Source organism: Zootoca vivipara, chromosome Z, assembly GCF_963506605.1.
Source record: "Zootoca vivipara chromosome Z, rZooViv1.1, whole genome shotgun sequence".
In the NCBI taxonomy this organism is placed as follows: domain Eukaryota; kingdom Metazoa; phylum Chordata; class Lepidosauria; order Squamata; family Lacertidae; genus Zootoca; species Zootoca vivipara.
In genome coordinates this window covers 11,900,406-11,921,145 of record NC_083294.1, presented here as the reverse complement: position 1 = coordinate 11,921,145, position 20,740 = coordinate 11,900,406, and the positions used below count along the sequence as shown (strand labels likewise).

Sequence of the window (20,740 nt, the reverse complement as noted above, 5' to 3'; positions counted from 1 at the left end):
CTTTCCTTCAGGAAACCTTTCTTCCTTTCCAGGTTACAACTCTACCAAACTCTCTGGTTGGAAACTCGGTCCCTCGGCAGCGGATGCGGAAGAGGGCCAAAGTATTGTCCTTGGCAAAGAGGTATTGGGGGATGCAGGGACCTGTGGGTTGTATGAGTTTAAATGGGGAGGAAAAAGATGATTGGACCTCTTTTTCCCGATTGCCATCTTGTGAGGTGAACCAGTTCTGCTTTATCCCCTATAGGATCCTGCGCTTCAAGAAGGAGTCCCCCACCCTGCAGCCGAAGGAGCCTCCACCCTCTCTGCTCGAGGCAGATTTAACGGAGTTTGACGTGAAGAATTCCCACTTGCCCTCTGAAGTCCTTTACATGCTTAAAAATGTCAGGTAAGGGCAAACGTGCTGGGCTGGTGGGGGCTGAAGAGTAGCAACTTCCCTACCATTAAATAGTTTGCATAAAGATTGGATTTGACATGTCCTCAGTTTGAGGAGAATAAGGATTGACACACTGGGACCATTTAACCAGCTTGCCATGTTTACCAGTAATGAGCAAGCCAGCCCCTCTAAGAAGTTCATTAGTGAGGCAGCAATGTTTGCATCTTAACCCCTTGCATCTGGTTTTCACAGTGGCAGCAATGTTTGCATCTTAACCCCTTGCATCTGGTTTTCTCCTTCTAAAAATGGGCTTTGGGCTGCTCTCTAACTTAGACTAATAGAGGCCGCTGGTGAATCCTTCTGCTCTTGCCCCTGTTACAGGCAACTCTCTGTTTGCACAGGGGTTGCGATTTGGGTCATCACACATGTTGGCAAAGCATGTGTAAGGCTGCCCCACCCTTCCCTGCCCTGTACTGCCCCTGCCCTCTTCTGGGGTTAAAAACGGTGCACCCGTTGGCGGTTGCTCACCAATCAAAACACATGCAAAATGGTCACCACCGGTACTTTTAAAGTAGCAGCTGCAGCAACCTCCTGTAGCAGTGAGTTTCCCCCCTCTGGACTCATTGCTGGTTTAGGCCAGGAGTAGGATGCCTGGTGCGCAAGCTCTCCTTATCATCTCTTTCCCTGCAGGGTCCTTGGCCACTTTGAGAAGCCTCTCTTCCTGGAGCTCTGCAAGCATATGGTTTTTGTCCAGCTACACGAAGGGGAGTACATCTTCCGCCCGGGGCAGCTGGACAACAGCATCTACGTGGTGCAGGATGGAAAGCTGGAAGTCTGCATCCAAGAAAGTGTAAGGAAAGCTGACAGGTCATCAACATCCATGGCCAAACACAGTATTGAGCAGTAAAGCATATAGGATAAGGAACAAATAATAACAAAGCCCCCTCTTTGCTTGGCAGAGTCAGAGTAGACACTACTGGGCTGTGGCAGGTGGAGGCATGCTCTGACCTAGTGTAAAGAAACTTCTAATTTTTCTGTATGCTCAGTAGCTACCTAAGTTCTGCCTGTCTTGGTTTAGATCTCATATAACCCCTGTTTTAAAACAGCTGCACTGGTTGCTAGTTCATTTCCAGGCCCAATTCAAGGTATTTAGGTTAGTGTTTAAAACCCTAAATGACTCAGGCCCCAAATACCTGAAAGGCCGCCTTCTTCCCTACAGAACCTCTCGGGTGATAAGATCAACAGAGATGACTCCCATAGTTGCTCTTTAGTTTTGGCCTGCAAGTAGGGTTGCCAGACTCAATAGAGGACAGGACTTCTGTGCCTTTAATTGTCCTGCTCTCTTTTGAGTCTGGAAACCTTAAAGAAAAACCAGCAGACCCTTTGCTTAATTTCCAGGCAAAGGGTCTGCTGGTTTCTCTTTAAGGTTTCCAGACTCAAAAGAGAGCAGGGCAGTTAAAGGCACAGAAGTCCTGTCCTCTATTGAGTCTGGCAATCCTACCTGCAAGAGGGTATTCTCTGTGGTAGCCTCCCCACAGAGATGTGCCTGGCACCTTCATTATATAGCTTTTTGGCAAAGACTAATAAGAATGAGGCATCTTCCCATCCTTGGGGTGGTGATTATGCCTCCTAGGTCCTGCAGAGTGTGGGTGGTGGGAGCCAGTCCCATAAATGTACGCCAAAATGAGCTTTGTGTTGAAAGTTGCCTCAGCCACAGAGTGTGTCTGCCTTATTTCTTTTGCTTATTTATTACTTGCTTTTCAAGGCCAGTCACTCCCAGAGACACACACAGAGGTCTTTGAACTTAGCTTGTAATTGTGTAGCTGAAATGTGGTCTCATTATTCTCCCCCCCCCCACTGCAATAGGATGGCACAGAGGTGGTGGTCAAAGAAGTCTTAGCAGGAGACAGTGTCCACAGCCTCCTCAGCATATTGGATGTCATCACGGTAAGCCACAGCCCATGACTCTGGCTCCTGGATGTCTTTATCCTTTGATAGAAAGGTGGGAAACTATAAGCCCAGGAGCTGAATATGGCCTTCTAAATCTCTCTGGTTCTGGGGACTGTTTCAGGCCACACCCCTCACTAGCCCTGTGTTACCCTCTCATTGAGCATCTTTGCCTGATCATGCTTTTCATTTGCTTGAATGGAGACTAGAGAGGGGTGTGTTTGTGAGTGAATTCCCCCCTCCTTTTTCTTCTTCCTCCTCCTCCTGGATCACTTAGGAGGTTTATTTTGACTTTGTGTGTTAATTTGCAAAGCAATGTTAGACCACTGAATGTTTTTCTTGCCTAGATGTAGTTATCGGGTCATTTGTGGCTCCTTTTTGACTTGAAATGGAGAAGATATACCCAGTTTCTTTAACTGTGTGCATTTCCCCCTCATAAATTTGCCACAAAGCAAGTCTGGACTCGCCATAGGCAAGTGATGCTCTTCCAGTCTACATCACATAGCCCGAATGTCTGCCTGGTGTGTTTAAGATAAGTGCATTACTTTATGCAGCCCTCTGCAAGCCAGAGTCTTTCGCCTCTTCCTCCCTTTGGAGCTGCCAGCAGGGCTTAAAAACTAAGCCTCCCAAGTTGTGCTGGGTTGTGCTTTTTAAAAAAAAAAGAAAAAAGAAAAAACCTTCTGTAATTAATAATCCATCCACCAGTTGGGAGCTGAGCAGGATTACTCAGATGGATTACTTTTTGTTTCCCTCCACTAGCTGTGGGAAGAATGTGCTCTGAAGAGAGTTTCTTTCTTGGTGTGGGGTGTGATGGTAGGGGATTCAGGGGTTAGATGCTAGGAAGGTCAGATGACAGTAGGGGCAGAAAGGAGAGAGGGCTTACAAATAAGTACAAAGGAAGTTGCTTTCAAGTAGTGCCCGCTGGATTACAGTTTTTGGGTTGGGGAAAGGGATGTTGCTATTATTTGTATTATTATTCTGTTCCTTATTAATTTATATACTGTTTATATACCAAAATGGCTTCTAAGCAATTAGTTTTTTGTTTTGTTTTTACAACTATAGTATCAATTAAAATGTTGTTGTTTAGTCGTTTAGTCGTGTTTGTTTGTTTATGACATTTATATCCCACCTTTTCCCTCCAAGAATCTCAAGGTGGTACACGTGGTTCTCTCTCTCCTCATTTAATCCCCACAGCAGCTCTGCATCTCCCAGGTCCTATTCTGATGCTCTGACCTCTGCACAACACCAGCTCTCAAAATCCATTCCTCGATACATAGACTCCACATGGACTGGTGGCAGCCCTCTAGAGTTTCAGGCACGGGCATTTCCCAGCCCTACCTGGAGATCCCATTGGGGATTGAACCCGGGACCTTCTGCATGCAAAGCAGATCCTGTAACCACTGAGCTATGACCCCTCCCCAGTTATTTCAATAATGATAATTATGATTGTTGTTGTTTAGTCGTTTAGTCGTGTCCGACTCTTCGTGACCCCGTGGACCATAGCACGCCAGGCACTCCTGTCTTGCACTGTCTCCCGCAGTTTGGTCAAACTCATGTTCGTAGCTTCGAAAATACTATCCAACCATCTCGTCCTCTGTCGTCCCCTTCTCCTTGCGCCCTCTATCTTTCCCAGTATCAGGGTCTTTTCCAGGGAGTTTTCTCTTCTCATGAGGTGGCCAAAGTACTGGAGCCTTAGCTTCACGATCTGACCTTCCAGTGAGCACTCAGGGCTGATTTTCTTCAGAATGGATAGGTTTGATCTTCTTGCAGTCCATGGGACTTTCAAGAGTCTCCTCCAGCACTGTAATTCAAAAGCATCAATTCTTCGGCGATCAGCCTTCTTTATGGTCCAGCTCTCACTTCCATACACCACTACTGGGAAAACCATAGCTTTAACTATACGGACCTTTGTTGGCAAGGTGATGTCTCTGCTTTTTAAGATGCTGTCTAGGTTTGTCATTGCTTTTCTCCCAAGAAGCAGGCGTCTTTTAATTTCGTGACTGCTGTCACCATCTGCAGTGATCAAGGAGCCCAATATCACTCCTTGATCACTCCTTGATAATTATGACAACAACAATTAAAGGTTAAAGGACCCCTGACTGTTAAGTCCAGGCGCGGACGACTCGGGGGTTGCGGCGCTCATCTCGCTTTACTGGCTGAGGGAACCAACGGTTTGTCTGCAGACAGTTTTTCCGGGTCATGTGGCCAGCATGACTAAGCTTCTGGCGAAACCAGAGCAGCGCACGGAAACCCCGTTTACCTTCCTGCCAGAGTGGTACTTGCACTTTGACGTGCTTTCGAATTGCTAGGTTGACAGTAGCTGGGACCGAGCAACGGGAGTGCACCCCGTCACGGGGATTCAAACCGCCAACCTTCTGATCAGCAAGCCCTAAGCTCTGTGGTTTAACCCAGTGTTTCTCAACCAGTGTGCCTCCAGATGTTTTGGGACTACAACTCCCATCATTCCTGACCACTGGTCTTGCTAGCTAGGGATGATGGGAGTTGTAGTCCCAAAACATCTGGAGGCACACTGGTTGAGAAACACTGGTTTAACCCACAGTACCACCCATGTCCCATAACAACAATTACACCAGTTGAAAAATACATACCGTATTTTTCGCTCCATAGGACACATCTGACCATAGGACGCACCTAGTTTTTTGAGTAGGAAAACATGATATTTTTTTTTTGCTTTCTTGAATTGTCCTAGGCATAGTAGCCAACTCCTAGAAAGTTGTGCAGCTTTTTTGCAAATGGGAAAGCCCTGTTTTTTTTGGGGGGGGGCAGCTCACAGTTGTGCATCTTTTTTGCAAAGGGGGAAAGCTCGATTTTTGAGGATCAGCTCAAAGTTGTTGAGCTTACCTTGCAAAGGGAAAAAGGGACCCATTTCTACAGTTTCCAGACAGATAATCTAATCAGCCAGTCACATGTCGCTGGGGGAACAAGCAGCCTCTCTCTGCAGACAACAATTGAGGCCTGGGCAAGGGTCCTGGGCAGGGCAGGAACGGAGCTAGCTTATCTCCCTCCCCGATCTCTTGCAATCAGCTGCTGAGCGGGTCCTTTCAACACTCTCTTTCCCTCTTGTTAGCCTTTAGCTCTTTCTAAAAAAAAAAAGCACTATCTGCTTTTCGCCCCTGGGCAATTTGGCTCCAGGGACCACACATTCGCCCCATTAGACGCACAGAATTTCCTCCAACTTTTTAGGAGGAAAAAAGTGTGTCTTATGGAGCAAAAAATATGGTAGTTAAAACAATAAAATCAAGATGTTCAGGTCAGGAGAAAGTTGCCTTAAACAGGTGTGTCTTCAGGAGCCAGCAGAATGACACCATTGATGGGAGCTCTTCTATTTCAGCAGAGAGAACATTCCACAACACCAGTGTCACCAGTGGGAAAAGCCCACCTCCTCTTATGCTGATGTGAGAGAGGCAGCATGGTATAGCAGTTAGCGTGTTGCCACTAGGACCTGGGAGGCAACCTAGTGGGCTTCATGCCACTCAGTCATGAAGCTCACTAGGTGACCTTGGGTTGGTCACTGTCTCTGAGCCTAAGTTACCTACCTCACATGGTTGTGAGGAAAAAATGGGGACGAGGAAAGCCACATAGGCTAGCTTGAGCTTCTTGAAGGTGAAGTGAGATGTAAATGCAATAATAAAAGTAAATAAAACTTTTGAGGTGTCGACATTTAATTTCAGCCTACAAGGACTGCCTGAAGAGTTTTTTTTCTACTTTTATTTATGATTTCAAGGAATGGTTTTAATGTTAATGCTCTGATGTTTTTAAACTTACAGTCAAACCTCTACTTACCACCGCCTTTTCTTACAGTCGTTCCAAGTTGCGACCATGGCAAACCCGGAAGTAACCAGCGGATTTGCCGCCGTTTGCGCATGCGCAGGAGCGCAGAAGCAGGCAATCGCTGCCTGCGCACAATTGCATAAATATTTATTGTTACATTTGATTTAAATGGTACTGAACCTGTTTCCCAGATTTACCAAAGTGTTAAGTGGAATACTTGCTAAGGGAATACTACATTTTAATTAGAGTTCTCTCAAAGTCCTGGAAGGGCAAGGCATAAACTTTGACATGAAATGTCTTCCTTGTTAGGGTCATCCTGCCCCATATAAAACAGTTTCTGCTCGGGCGGCGATGCCTTCGACGATCTTGCGCCTCCCAGCCAATGCATTCCAGGACGTTTTCCAGAAATATCCTGAGACCCTTGTTAGAGTTGTGCAGGTGAGGCTGGTGCTGTTACGGGAGGGAGTCCTCTTAGCTTTAAGGCAGGTATGGGGAATCTTTGGCCCTCCCATCATTGTTCCTTAATTGCTGCTCCCATCAACCCCAGCAAACATAGCCAATAGCCAGGGATGATGGGAATCGTACTTTACTAACATTTGAAGGACCACAGGATTTCCACACCTGCTTTACAACAATGGGTGTGGAAATGGCCTGAGGGTGAGGCATGATGTCTGCCATAGGTGTCTGGATTGGAGGCAACAACACAAAGATGTACTGTATTTTTCCTTGTATAAGACGCGCCCCCATGTATAAGACTCCAATTTAAGAGAATGGGGGGAGATGGCCCAGAGTTGTTCAACTTTTTTGGGGGGGGAGGGTTGCCTAGAGTTGTTGAGCTTTGTGGGGGAGGGTTGCACAGAGTTGCACGCTAAGGATCTGCCTGATCACCACCAACAGCCGGCAAATGCACACACAATTGCCACAGCGGAAGCCAATCCACAGCAGCCCTTGCTGCAGCCACCAATCACTAACCCAATTGCCAAAGCAGCAGCCTATCCAAAGCAGCCCTTGCCACAGCCACACATCCACAACCTCCTGCTCGTGGCTGCAACCATTCACTCGCCCCCCCCCCTCTGTACTATTCGTGTATAAGACAAGCCCCGATTTTGAAGATTATTTTAAAGTAAAAAACCATCGTCTTATACATGGAAAAGTACAGTAAGTTCCTTGGGAAGTTCTATCCCCCTTTCCTCTTGGGGGCAGGGAGGTGAGATATGAAAATGCCCATGTGCTCTTCTGAGCATCCACCTCAATTCCTCTCTCCAGGAACAAACTTTGAACCTAGCTATAGTCAGGGTTCTTCTCGAGTCCAGGTGTGACTAACCATTTGTCTGCACTTGATCCTCCTGCTCTTAGATCATCATGGTGAGGCTCCAAAGAGTGACCTTCCTGGCGTTGCACAACTACCTTGGGCTGACCACCGAACTCTTCAGCTCTGTAAGTGAAGACTGTTCAATTAGAAGCAAGGAAAATTATATACTTCCAGCTAGGCAAACATGGTCTCACTCAGCTTGGTCTCACTTTTTGTACTGAGACCCAGCATGATTCAGAGGTTGTTATTTGTTTTTTTTTTTAGCATTTTTATGTAAAACCAGATCCTGAAAGAGCTTGCCTAAAATAAGTGCAGTCAAGACTGTGCCTGCCCACAAACTTGCATTTTAAAAAACACAATGCAAAAAGGAAATCGGGGCTGGGGGTGGATGGGGAGGATAAAATGCAAACTTGGAACCTGTTCTTAGAATTAGTGTTGGACTCGGGTGGAAGAGACTTTGGTTCTAATCACTGTGACCCTGGAGACACAGTGGAGCTGTACCATCACCACCACCCAGAGGATGTTAAGGAAATAAGGAGAGCCTTGCTGGATCAGAGCAATGTTCTAGCTCACCCAGCATTCTACTTCCTGCAGTGGTCAGCAGGAAGCCTCTGAGAAGCCTCTGAGAAGTCCACAAACAGGGCAGGAAAGCAACAGCCTTTCTCACTTTTGCTCCTTGGTAACTGAATACTACATCAAGGCCATGATCATCTTGAATTCTTGTGGCTGTGAGTTCCATAGATTAATTCTTGCTTATGTGAATAAGTCCTTTGTCATTTCCATCCAGAACCTGCTACCAAGCAATTTCATTGTTTGATGATGCCAGGTTCTGGCATCCTAAGGAAGAACACAACTTTGCACTTCACATGACACGTGCTTTTAGGAAATGCTAGTAATGTCCCCCCTTACCTCTTCCAACTTACTGGGGGTGAGCAAGCAACAAACCCATGTAGAGACTTGTGCTAGTAAAAAGGTGTTAATGAGCAGTTTTCTTCCATTAGTGAGCTACAGAGCCCATAATGACTCCTATATTTCCTTAATCCAGGGGTGGCACAACTGCTGCATGCGCTCCCCTCCTTGGCCTGGTTTCTTGCAAGTGAGAAAAGTTCCACTTCAAGCAATCATTTCAGACCCCTGGCAAGAATGATCTGCCTCTTCCCCTGGCAGCAAATTGGGCAGGGCAGGTGAGGGAGAGAAAGAGCACAATTCAAAGTGTTGGTGCTGACCTTTAAAGCCCTAAATGGCCTCGATCCAGTATACCTGAAGGAGCGTCTTGTTCTGCCCGGATACTGAGGTCCAGCAGCCCTGTTTAGAGAGGCTTTTAATCTTTAATCAATTATTTTATTCTTCTGTTGGAAGCCACACAGAGTGGCTGGGGAAACCCAGCCAGATGGGCAGGGTATAAATAATAAATTATTATTATTAATATTATAAAAGGCCGTGGTTCCCCCTCCATCACCAGCAAGCAGATTACCTCCAAGGGACCCTGACCCACGAGAGAAAAAAGACCCCCACCCCCCAATTTGTGTTACAGTAGCTTTGGCTGAATCTGCTGCTTAGCCCAGAGAGTGATGTAGGCACCCATTCCTCTGAGCACAGGCCATCAACACCTGTGGGACATCCTACTGGTGTGAGATGAGGAGAAACATTTTCCATAACGGTTTTAGTAGTGGCATTGAGTTTAGGAACACAGCACAAGAGCCCATTAGGTGCAATACTGACCACCAGGAACAGCAGCTCTGTGGTATTTCAGACCAGGAGTTTTTCTCCAGGGATTGAGCCTGGAACCTTCTACATGCAAAGCAGGTGCTCTATCCCTAAGCTCTTGGACTGTGGTGCTTCCTGATCTGAATGGTACCTTCTTAGGTCTCTGCATTCTGCCCCTGATAGGAGAGCCAGGCCATCCCACTGGTGTCAGTTGCAAGCGTGACCTCTGGTGCAAATGCCGGCAGAGCAGTGAAGAGGCAGCTGTCCAATCTGTCAGAGGAGGACCGGGTGGAGAAGCTGGAGAAAACGGGTTCTGCAGAGACCGGTAAGGATTACCTAAGTGGGAACTGCTCTTGAGAACAACCTTGAGGGACATGGTTTTTCAGTTCTGTGTCAGCAAATACTCCCTTCTGAGTTGGGAGTGTGGAACCTTAGGCTTGGGGCCTGAGGACATTCAAGCCTCTTTATCTGGCCCTCAGGACTCTTTTCAGGTCATGCTCCTCGCCTCATGCTACCCCTCTTCACCAGCCTTCCTCCATTCCCTCCTTGAGCTGCAATGTGTCCTCGAGTTCTGATGATAATGTGCCAACTTCCTGGGGCCTTGGTTGCCAGAGGGCCCACAAATTTCCCCATGAAGCGGCTGAACACCCACAAATTTTAGTGCCAGGGCCGTGCATGCTGCATGGCACCCACGGCCTCGGGCACCCATGGCCGCAGGGCTAAGCTGGCACTCCTGGCTCTGATAATGCCTCTTGTTTGCCTGGATAGAGAACAGATTGTATGTGCAGAAACTAGCCTACTATTAAAAGGTAAAAAATTTTTTAAAAATTTATTATTCTTTGTACCCAGCCACTCTGGGCGGCTTCCAACAAAGATTAAAAATACATTAAACAATGTGACCTAGGGCTCAGAACTGTACCACACAGTTATTGCTCTGCCCACTTTGTCTCTGGCCCTACCCACTGCTGGCATGTGGCCCTCGGAAGTTTTTCTCAGAAGGGAATATGACCGTCAGGCTGAAAAATGTTGCAATTCCTCAGTGGTAGCAATTAAAACCATTCTGTTAGGAGCAGGCCCTGGGAGTGTGCTTCCACCATAGACTAGGGAAGAGTGGAGCCAAGGATAGGCATCATCGGGCACCTTCCGAGAACTTTGCTTTGTCAGGGGCTCCGCATGTGACTCTTCTGTGACTCTTAGTTCTCCTCCCCTTCCTCAATGCACCTGCGCGTCAAGCCCACACAGCTGACCATGGAAGCAGGGCAAAAAGCAGTTTGTTAGTATATTGGCTATTGTTTTGTTCTGTATTGCAGATGCAGGGAAGCCTCCCATATCTGAGAACCCTCTCAAAAGGAGCTTGTCCTTGACATCATCCTCTGGATATTCTGAAGGTAAGTGTGAACCACTGAGGGGGAAACAGTGGGTGTGGGGATCTGCACCATGGCACAGATGCCCCCTAAGTTCACTTCTTTTTTTCTTCTTTTTAAAGTATTACGATTTTACTATTTTGTCATATTACTAAGCGACAAGATACAATATAGATCAGGGGTCCCCAGACTTACCGGCGTTTGGGCCGGTTCCCACCGCGCCGATCGCGCGGCGGGCCGGAGGGCGGGGGAGTGCGCGCCCGTGCGCATGCGCACGGGCGCTTACTGACGCGGCGGCGCGCTTCCCGGGTGAAAAAAGCGCCGAAAATCCGTTGTGCGCATGCGCGTGGGCCTCCCCCGACCCGGAAGTGCACCAGATATGACTTCTTCCGGGTCGGGAGAGGCCCATACGCATGCGCAGAAAGGATTTTTGGCGCTTTTTTCCCAACCCGGAAGAGCGCTGCCGCGCTGCGCACCGTAAGAGCGGGCGGCGGGCGGCGGGGGTCGTCGCGGGCTGGATTGGCAGGCTAAGTGGGCCGCATCCGGCCCCCGGGCCGTAGTCTGGGGACCCCTGATATAGATCAAAATATGCACATTTTCTGTAGATTTGAGGTTGGCTTACATAGGAGTTCAAATTGCTTAATTTGTCACATTTCCAGCTTCATGGCAGTTCCAGTTTCCACACAGAATCACAGCAGCCAAAGAACTTTGCAGTGCGGAGGAGCCCCACCCTCTCATTTTTTTGCAATGAGCATAATAAAAAAATCTACCAATTCACAAACAATGTGCCTTTTAGTTTCATGCCTTGCTATTTTCAGTTTAGTGGTTAATTTTTCTATCAGCACTAATTCCCAGATTTTTAAATATATATACCCTGCGGTCAATGCTTCACCCTCTAAGGATTTAGAATAACTGGTTATTAGTAGCCTGGCTGTTCATAATAGATGGTCAGTACAATGCTTACAATAAAGTTTCATATTGTCTCCTTGGTTAAGATTAAGTGCTGCCAAGTCTGGACCTTTTACCACGTTCTGCCCAGTTATCCCTCCAATTCCTTGGAATACTTCCTCCCAGAACATGGGCACCTTATCACTGATCTGCCACATGTGCTGAAGTGAGCCCAATGCCATGGTGGGCAGGGTCAATGTGGGCCTCTTTTCTGATACCAAGATCATCCTAAAATCACTGCCACAGCCTTTAGCAGGGCGGGCCAAGATGCTGTAGAACCATAACTCCCAAAGTGGGCAGTACTGCCCCCTGGGTGATGGTGGGTTTACCTAGGGGGCACTCAGAGGCAGGGGGGCACTGAACAGGGTATAGGGCACTGGGGATGGGTCTGTGGAACCTAGGTGGTGGTGGCCAGAAAAAGTTTGGGAACCACTGTGGTAGAGGATGATGTCTTCCCTCTATCCTCCCTCTGCAGGAAGCCTGACTAGCAGCAAGCTGGACTTGGACATGGCCTACGAGAGAGCCAGAGTTGCCTCTTCTTCCTCCTCCTCAGAAGTGCTTTCCAGCAATGTCACATGCAAGGTAGGTTTTCTGAGCCTTCCTAATTTCTGCTTAATTGGCAGCTGCTGAAGTAATGGATCTGAGCAAGTGGCATTTGCGCCTGGCTGTGAACTTGGGTCATGTCTACACAGCTGTTTCCTGTTCTTGTTCTGGCAGCTTTTAAATTTTTATTTATTCACTTCAGAAATGCACACCCCACTTCCCTTTATGAAATACACCTCAAAGGGTCTTAGAAAATGCACGAAGCACTGCATAAACAGCCCATGTTTTTAAATCAGCAATAAAGCCAAGAGCAGGTTAAAACAGTTCAGCATGAAACAAGGGGACTAAGCTTAAACCTTTACTGAAAGCTTTGCAATATGAAAAGGTTTTAGTATTTCACCTGAAGCTTAGAGAGGGAGTTAGCCAAATCTCTCAAGAGCAATCTGGTGCTCCCCAGGTGTTTTGGACTACAAGTCCCATCAGCTTCAGCCAGCCTAGTACTGATGTCTGTCTCATCTGCAGGGCAAGGGCTTCTTGCTTTTGCTTACTCAAAGGTAAGTGTATGGGGAACCTTTTTTAATCCAAGGGCTGCATTCCCTTCTGGGCGGCCTCCTTGGGGCCTCATGCCAGTGATGGGCAGAGCCACATAGTGTCGTGGTTAGCATGTTGCATTAGGACCTGGGAGATTACAGTTCAAATCCCCACTCAATCATGACGCTCACTAGGTGTGATCTTGGGCCAGCCACTGCCTTTCAGCCTTCCCTACCTCACAGGCTTGTTGCGGTGATTAAATGAGGAGTGGGAGAACCATGTACGCCACCTTAAGCTCTTTTAATCATAGAGCTGTAGAGTTGGGAGAGACACCAGGGGTCATCTTGTCCAACACCTTGCAATGGAGTGATCACAGCTAAAGAATCCATGACAGATCTCCATCCAGCCTGGATGAAAATAGGTGCTATAAATGCCATACATTTTTTTAAAACGTGAAAGGAACAATGAATGTAAACTTTAACTTCGTACTATAGACTTTAACTTACCGTACATATGTTCTTATACACCTCTTCATATCCTCCATCCTGGCAGTTAAGAAGTGGTGTCAAATTTCAGGGCCACATTGCAGTCAAGTAAAGACACTTGGGGTGCATAATGGGGCTGCTGAAGGTGTGTCCTGGAGAGTTCTGAAGGCCAAGTAGGGAGGCCCTGGGGGCTGCATTTGGCCCCTGGGCCCGAGGTTCTCCAACGCTTGCTCAGGGTTTGTACAAAGAAGCTGCTGCCAGCAGTGCCTTCTTCCCATCCTCCCAGAACTGTGGGATTTCTTCTGTGCTGGCTCCTCCTCCTCAATTTCTTGAATTTTAAAATTTACCTCATCCTGAGCACTCCAGGTAGGTAACCCTGCCTTAGGGCTGGACAGTATTTGGTTTTCAGCATCACAATGTATCACCAGCTAAATATAATACACTGATATATCATGGTGCCTGAAATAAGGATAGAGAATGTAGAGGCATTGGCTAGCTTCACAGTTTTTTTCCTGCATCATGATTTTTGCATACCACACACACATATCATGATTCACGATATATTGCCAGGTCAAAAATTATGAAACTGATATCATGGTATGGACTTCAAACCAGTTTTGGACGATATATCAATAAATCACGCAGCCATAACAATAGCATAACCTTTAAGCTGCACTCCGTATTTGCACCTACTGGAAAGAGCCAGTCCCTATGTGTCCTTCACAATGTTTGGTGAGAAATTTCTGTCATTGCCTCTTGAATTGGATTGAGTTGAGTGAAAGAAAGATTGAATCCATTTGCCATTAAGTAGGGTCGCCATACAATGGTACCTTGGTTCTCGAACGTAATCCGTTCTGGAAGTCAGTTTGACTTCTGAAATGTTTGAAAACCAAGGCGCGTCTTCTGCTTGGTGCAGGGGCCCCGGAAACAATAGCCGACAGCTGCATCGGATGTTCGGCTTCCAAAAAACGTTCGAAAACTGGAACACTTACTTCTGGGTTTTTGGTGTTTGGGAACCAAGGAGTTTGAGAATCAAGGCATTTGAGAACCAAGGTACCACTGTATTTCAAAAAGTAAAAACCAGTACATCACGAAAGTTGACTTGCCTAAGACCCAGGACAAAGTCCCACCCTTCAGAAATCCCCCCCCCCCCCCGGATATCAATTTCTGATAATGTCTGGGAAAATCCAGACATATGGCAGCCCTACATTAAGCTTTTTTTGGGGGGGGGGTTACATGTAATGGGGGAAGTGGAGGTTAAGGAATGAAGCAGTTGCTAAGAAGTCCCATGCAGGGTTTTTTACTTGTGTGGCCACAATGTGTCAGGTGGTACTCAGCACATCACGGAAAATTTAACTTTTGGTGTTTCTACTTTTTTAAGTCCATCTTGAAGAAGACTGTGACAGTGACAGAAATGCCCTCGGCCATCTTCCACTATACACAGGACCACCTCTCAGCCCAGGAGCCCAGTGCCAGGAAGCAATCCGAGGCCATATTAGAAGCTGCCAAGATGGATCTTTTAACCTTGATGAAGTTGGATGTGAGTCGTGGGGAGGGCCAAACTGGGTTTGCATATTTCCTCACTGTAATGAAAGGCAGTCCCGAGCGCAGCCATGAAGAAAATGTTTATCCAACCTCTGCTGCATGGGGAAACGAGCTTTGTCAAAAAGTGGCTTTTAAAAAAAAGGGGGGGGGAGAGAAATATTTTCAACATCCAAGAAATGTAGGGTTTGCCATGCTTCATTCTTCAACCTCTTTTTGAAACTTTGTAAGAAACAGGACCTGCAATAAAATGTTCAGGGTTTCAGCTTTTTCATGCCCTTTTCCAGTATACTCCAGTCCTTCTCTTCCTCCAGCAACACACAGTCAGCATTCTATGCCACTGAGCATGCTCAGTCCTCACTGACATGCTTTGAGTTGTTTCTTCTTCCCCTACCCAATTTTTAAAATATTACCTGCAAACTCTGGGGTTTTCCTCCAGGCCTGCTGATACCTCAGTCTCTGCACAATGTCAGGGTTTTTTTTTTTGCCTACATCATCCAGAGAGGGAGTTTGCACTGGTCTTCAACTGGTGGATTGGGACCCACTAGTGGGTTATGGCCTGATCCAATGTGTGGGTCACAACAGGAGGGCAATGTATGGTGGAATCTCAGCATGGCTGTGTAGCCATCAGTGAGGAGAATGGAGCAGGGCCTTTGTGCTCAGTGTTGCATCACTCCCTGTCAGTATCTGAGCCAGCACCCAGAACTTACTCAACTTCCTATGGCTTTTTATGCCACTGTCTGCAACAACCCCAGATTAAAACTTCGTGCCTAGGAATGTTGAATGTGGGTGCCCCCCCCCTCTTATATATGAAAAGTCCACACTTTTATCCAAGTTTAATCCAAGTCCACACACCACAGCGAGCAACCAGGACATCTTGGGAACTTTACTAGCCAGGATGTTGTTACCTTTCCACATCACATCTGATTTGCCAGCTTTCAATTTGACTGTGTATGTCTCTTTTCTCACCCACCTAGGACCCCTGCCTTTTGCATGGGAAAGTGACCCTGCATCAAGTTACTGCTGGGACAGTGGTGTCGAGGCAAGGTGACCAGGTGAGTCCCTGCATGCCACTTTCCTATGTGAGTCAAAATGGGGCTTGTGGGGAGCGTCACCTTCTCTGATCTCTTGGGTTCATTTTGAGCTGCCACTGTGCAGCCATATGAAGCTCCATTCAACCAGATCACATCGCTGCCCCGTCTTGCTTGGTATTTGCTACTCTGACTCGTGGCCTCTCTCCAGGGTCTTGGAAAGAGAAAGGGATTTCTGTCTGCTGCCTCCTGGTCCTTTTAATGGAGAGACGGTGGGAACTGGACCTTCTGCGTGGAAAGCAGATGCTCCACCACTATGCTTTGACCCTTTTCCGGAGTACATAAGAAGCTGCCTTGTATAGGGTCAGACCATTAATCCATCTAGCTCAGTATTGTTTACACTGACCAGCAGCAGCTCTCCATGGTTTGAGGCAGGGAGTCTTTTCCCCAGGCCGACCTGGAGATGCTGGGGGTTGTACCTTGGAATATCTGTGTGTAAGGCAGATGCTATAGCACTCAGCTGTGGGCCTTGGCCTAAAGATGAAGTAAGAATTTAGTCCTCATGGTCCTGTATTGTACGTAGGAACCTCTTAAGCTGGCTCATCTCGAGCCAAGAGCGTTGGTCCATCTAGCTCAGTTTTGTTTATACTGACTGGCCGCAGTTCTCTACAGTTTGAGGCACTGGGTCTTTCCCCAGCTCTGTGTGGAAATGTTGGGGGTTGAACCTGAGTCCTTCAGCGCATGCAAACCTTGCACTTCTTCACAGAGCTATGGCTCTTCAACTCTTAGAATAGATATGGGGTAGCCTTTAGCTCTCTAGGTGTTGCTGGACTGCAACTCCCACTATAAGCATAGTAACATCACTCCCCCCCATATAGTCCACCTCTGGCTTGCAAACAAAGAAACAGGTGGTACCTGATACAGAGGAACATACACTGCTTCTGCCCTTGCAGGATGTCAACATCCGATTTGTGATCTCAGGAATGCTTCATGTTTATCAGCGGAAGATTGACTCAGAGGAGGAGACCTGCCTATTCATCACCCACCCTGGGGAGCTGGTGGGGCAGCTGGCTGCCCTTACGGGGGAGCCCCTCATCTTCACCATCAAGGCCAATCGCGACTGCAGCTTCCTGGCCATCTCCAAGTCGCACTTCTACGAGTGAGCCCTCCCCCCATCTCCTTTGATGTGTTTGCAAGTATTGGTGGAGGAAACTAGGAATTCTAAGCCTTGGTTGAATGAATCATACCTCTACGCCAGTGCCCTCCTGATGCTTAAGACTGCAACTCCCATCAGTCCCAGCCAGCATGAACAGGGTTGGGGATGATGGGAGCTGAGATTCCTGCAGCATCTTGAGGGTATCGCAGTGGCTACATTAAAATCTTAAAGGCACAGAAGAATCAGTGTCAAGGTTAACAGCAGCACAGAACAGCAGGGCAGGAGTGAAGAAAGTCACCTACGTGACCAAAGGCAGGGGTAAAGAGTTGTGTCTTGACCAGTTATCAAGAACCATTCAGTGACAGTGCAAGGTGCACTTTGGAGGGATCCTGGTTGCTCCTATGCACACAGCACTTCTGAGGTTTTTGCCGGGTACTGCTTAGGCACTTTCCAACCTATCTTTCCAACCTTAAGGACTAGTACCTTGCTTTTATTTATTTAAATACCAGGATGCCAGATTCTGTATGCAGTGTTGTTTTCCATGCGTGTACTGAAGGACAACGCATTTCATATGGACCTGATCAGAGCTTTGCTTGGCTCCCCTTTTTGTCTAGCTGCAGTCAATGCTCTGCCTCCAGAGCTTGAACGATGACTCATTCCTCTCCCAGAAAGCTTCCCCCTTTCCTCTTCCCCCAGTTGAGGTGATGCCACGAAGGCTAAGTGCTGTGAGGGGTAGTGAGAGTTCAAAGCCAGCCCTTGTCTCCAGCCCAGCTGTGGGACCAACTAAGGCAGCAGCCTGTTAGCAGTACCATGCCCCATCCCACCCTCTTGTCAGGGAGCTCTGCCACTGGGTGTGCCCCTGCTGTGGGATTTAAGTACTGGGCAGATGCCAGCTAATTACACAGTTTCCCTGAACTCACAGCTGTGATGCAATAAATGCTGGGTAGCATAGGGCAGGGGCTTTTGAATCCCCCCTCCCAGCATCTAATTAAGCCATCACCAGGGTGTGTGGGAGCCACCAGTGAAGGCGGGAAGTTGTGAGATGTGTGGTGAGTTGCAAGCAAAAGGACCAGGAAGCCTTGGATTATGCCTTCCCCAGAAACCGACTGGTGGGAGCTTCGCCTTTTTATTTTTAAAATTCTTTTTATTTAACAACGAAAACAGACAATATGCAGAACAGGAAAAACAAACAAAGCATAAACAGCATCATAATAATAAATTAAACACAAAGAGCTTTTGATGCCATTTTTGTTTTCTTTTTTCCTGTTTCTTTTAATGTAAGTTGCATTTTTATACCTCATTTATTATTTAATATTTGCACCCATCTCATTTACTCCTGATTTTTTCTTATTCATTGGAGACTGCTGCTCCTTTTTGTGAATTGAGAATCATGACCCCCCCACCACCACCCGGGGCATCCTTTTCCTCTCATAATTTGAGAACTGAGAGTGTGGTGCATGCCCAAATCTCTTAGTAGCCAGTGGCCATGAAAGGAATCTGACGTGTGGAGTCAGACCATTAGTCCATCTCTAGCTCTGACCAGTCTACCGTGACCAGTAGTGGTAGCAGCTCTCCAGGGAAGTCTCTCCCAGTCCTGCCTGAAAATGCTGGGAATCAAGCCTGGGAACTTCTGAATTCAAAGTGGACCCTCTGTCACTGAGCTGTGGCTCTTCCCATATCTGCTGTGGTAAAGGATGCTGCAGCCTTGTTTTCTAGTATGTGTATGTTTACAATCTTTAAGGCCACAACCCTTTTTGCTTTTCCAATTAATATAAATGGGTTGTAACAGAGTGAAATTTGAGACAGGCATACTCAAAAGGATAAAACAAGCCCCTGAGTATTTGAAATGTTTGTTGGCTGGTTTCTCATTCCATTCTGTATGCTTGTCCTTAAAAAACAACAAGAAAACTCTCTTCTTGTTTTTACTGCATCTGCCTTAAGGGCCCCATTCAGTTTGAAAAGCAGAATAATAACAGGGAAAGGAAAGGAAAATAAATGTAGTCCTTTCCAAAATGGTTCAGAATGCACTTGCCTCCCAAGCAATCCAGCAAACAGAAGTCAGGGTGACTCTGCCAGAGTTTAATCTTTTTGAGGGGTGGGTGAATAGTGGAATCCAATTACCCAACAAAGCTAGAAGAAGAGTTTGGGACTGGGTTTTTGGACCTTCCTTCCTTCTCTTCCCTTCCTCCCTCACTGCCTCCCTCCCTTCCTTCCTAGGCAAATGGTGCAGTTAGCCATCTCTGTGCCCTCAGGCCCAACACTCTTCCTAACTACCAGACCTTGCCTTTCAGGATAATGCGGGAGCAACCCACTGTCGTGCTAGGCGTGGCTCATACAGTTGTGAAGCGGATGTCATCTTTTGTGAGGCAAATCGACTTTGCTCTGGATTGGATGGAAGTCGAAGCGGGGCGGGCTGTTTATAGGTAGGGTGCATGCAAAATGGAAAGCTTGTGTACCCCTTTGCCCCCTCCCCTTGCAAAATTGAGGATGGGGCAACCTACCCAGCGGTCAAGCTTTTCTGTCCCTTGAAGGAGGCGATAGGGTAGATGTGAGGAAAAGCTGTGCAGAATAGGAGCATTTCCACATGAAAGTCTATAGAGAGGGGACTGCTATGAACACAAGCATGTATTGAAATGCTTTCTTGCTTTAAAACCTCTTGAGCAAATTTGGCTAGGGATATGCTGAATGCCAAAAGGTGCATTAGTTTTGGCTTATTTTTGCTGCTGTTTTTGTTTTCAAGCCTTTTGCATTTTGTGCATTTAAGGAAATTGTAATAAACATTGTAAATTAAAATAAACTTGTGGGTGGAAAGCTAGTCTGTTTGCAGGATTCTGCCTGGGTCTTTTCTCTGACATCCAGGTTTTCCATGTGCAGGGAGTTCAAATACTCCTATGTATGTTTTTAAACAAAAATAGGAGGAGGGAGAAAAGTGACACAGACACACAGTGGTCAAAAGCAGTACAGTCCCTGCAGGTTAGCTTCCTGTGACTTTTCTGGCCCAGTCAGTTTAACATTCCAAAGACCTAGACTGCTCTGGGCCTGCCAGAAATCAGGCCAGAAATGGAGATTGTGCTTTTAGGGTCTTTCCCTCCTGTAACTGGTGTGTCCTTCCACAGGCAAGGGGACAACTCAGATTGCACCTACATTGTGCTGAACGGGCGGCTCCGCTCTGTCATCAGGATGGATGATGGGAAGAAGCAGCTGACGGGGGAATATGGCCGCGGTGACCTGATTGGCGTGGTAAATTCCTCCTGGCTTGTGAATTAGATTGGGACTGAGACATGTTTGAACCAAACCCATTTTCTGAGTTGTTGATGGCACTGGAGGCAGCAGGTTGCAGTAGGAGCCTAAGCAGCTTGGCCTTTCCCTAAGGAATGAGTTGTTCAGGCTGAGGAGCCTAGCCAGCTTTATAGAGCCAAACGGAATCCTATTGGTTCCCCTTTGGGCCACCTGACCAGCCCCCAACAATGATGGGGAACCTGTGGCCCTCTAGATCAGGCATCCCCAAACTGCGGCCCTCCAGATGTTTTGGCCTACAACTCCCATGATCCCTACCTAACAGGACCAGTGGTCGGGGAAGATGGGAATTGTAGTACAAAACATCTGGAGGACCGAAGTTTGGGGGTGTCTGCTCTAGATGTTGCTGGGCTACAGTGCTCATCATCCCTGACCATGGGTAGTTTTGCATCATGTACGATTGGAACATCCAGTCATTTCCAGAACAAATGGGCAGCTGAGTAACCTGCCTTGAGAGGAGGCTGCTTGTTGTATCACTGCATGGCTTGCTGTTCTGGGCTTTTCTTCTCCAATCGGGCATTCCCAGAACAGTGACATAAAGAAACCCAGGGCTTGCGCCAAGTAATAGCCTTCCTCTTTTGCGTTTTAGAGGTGAACCTCTTTGGGTTGTAAGAGTGAAGTCTCCATTTTGTTTGTAGGAACAATAGAAGCTGCCCTATACCCTGTTTCTCCCAAAATAAGACGTAGCCATAAAATAAGCCGTAGCAGGATT

The 20,740-nt window shown here is 47.2% G+C and overlaps 1 protein-coding gene across 3 annotated transcripts in view; it reads left to right on the top strand.

Moving 5' to 3' along the window:
- The window catches only part of PNPLA7 (patatin like phospholipase domain containing 7), a 97,062-nt gene that overhangs the window by 9,233 nt on the left and 67,089 nt on the right, over positions 1-20,740 (top strand). For all 3 annotated transcript variants that reach the window (XM_060270401.1, XM_060270400.1, XM_060270399.1), the window contains 14 exons: positions 33-121; positions 245-385; positions 1,064-1,223; positions 2,240-2,320; positions 6,422-6,550; positions 7,469-7,549; positions 9,315-9,456; positions 10,442-10,519; positions 11,919-12,025; positions 14,384-14,542; positions 15,522-15,599; positions 16,529-16,734; positions 19,023-19,154; positions 19,848-19,971. In XM_060270401.1, coding sequence (XP_060126384.1) covers positions 33-121; positions 245-385; positions 1,064-1,223; positions 2,240-2,320; positions 6,422-6,550; positions 7,469-7,549; positions 9,315-9,456; positions 10,442-10,519; positions 11,919-12,025; positions 14,384-14,542; positions 15,522-15,599; positions 16,529-16,734; positions 19,023-19,154; positions 19,848-19,971 — 1,707 coding nt within the window. The remainder of the gene's footprint in view (positions 1-32; positions 122-244; positions 386-1,063; positions 1,224-2,239; positions 2,321-6,421; positions 6,551-7,468; positions 7,550-9,314; positions 9,457-10,441; positions 10,520-11,918; positions 12,026-14,383; positions 14,543-15,521; positions 15,600-16,528; positions 16,735-19,022; positions 19,155-19,847; positions 19,972-20,740) is intronic.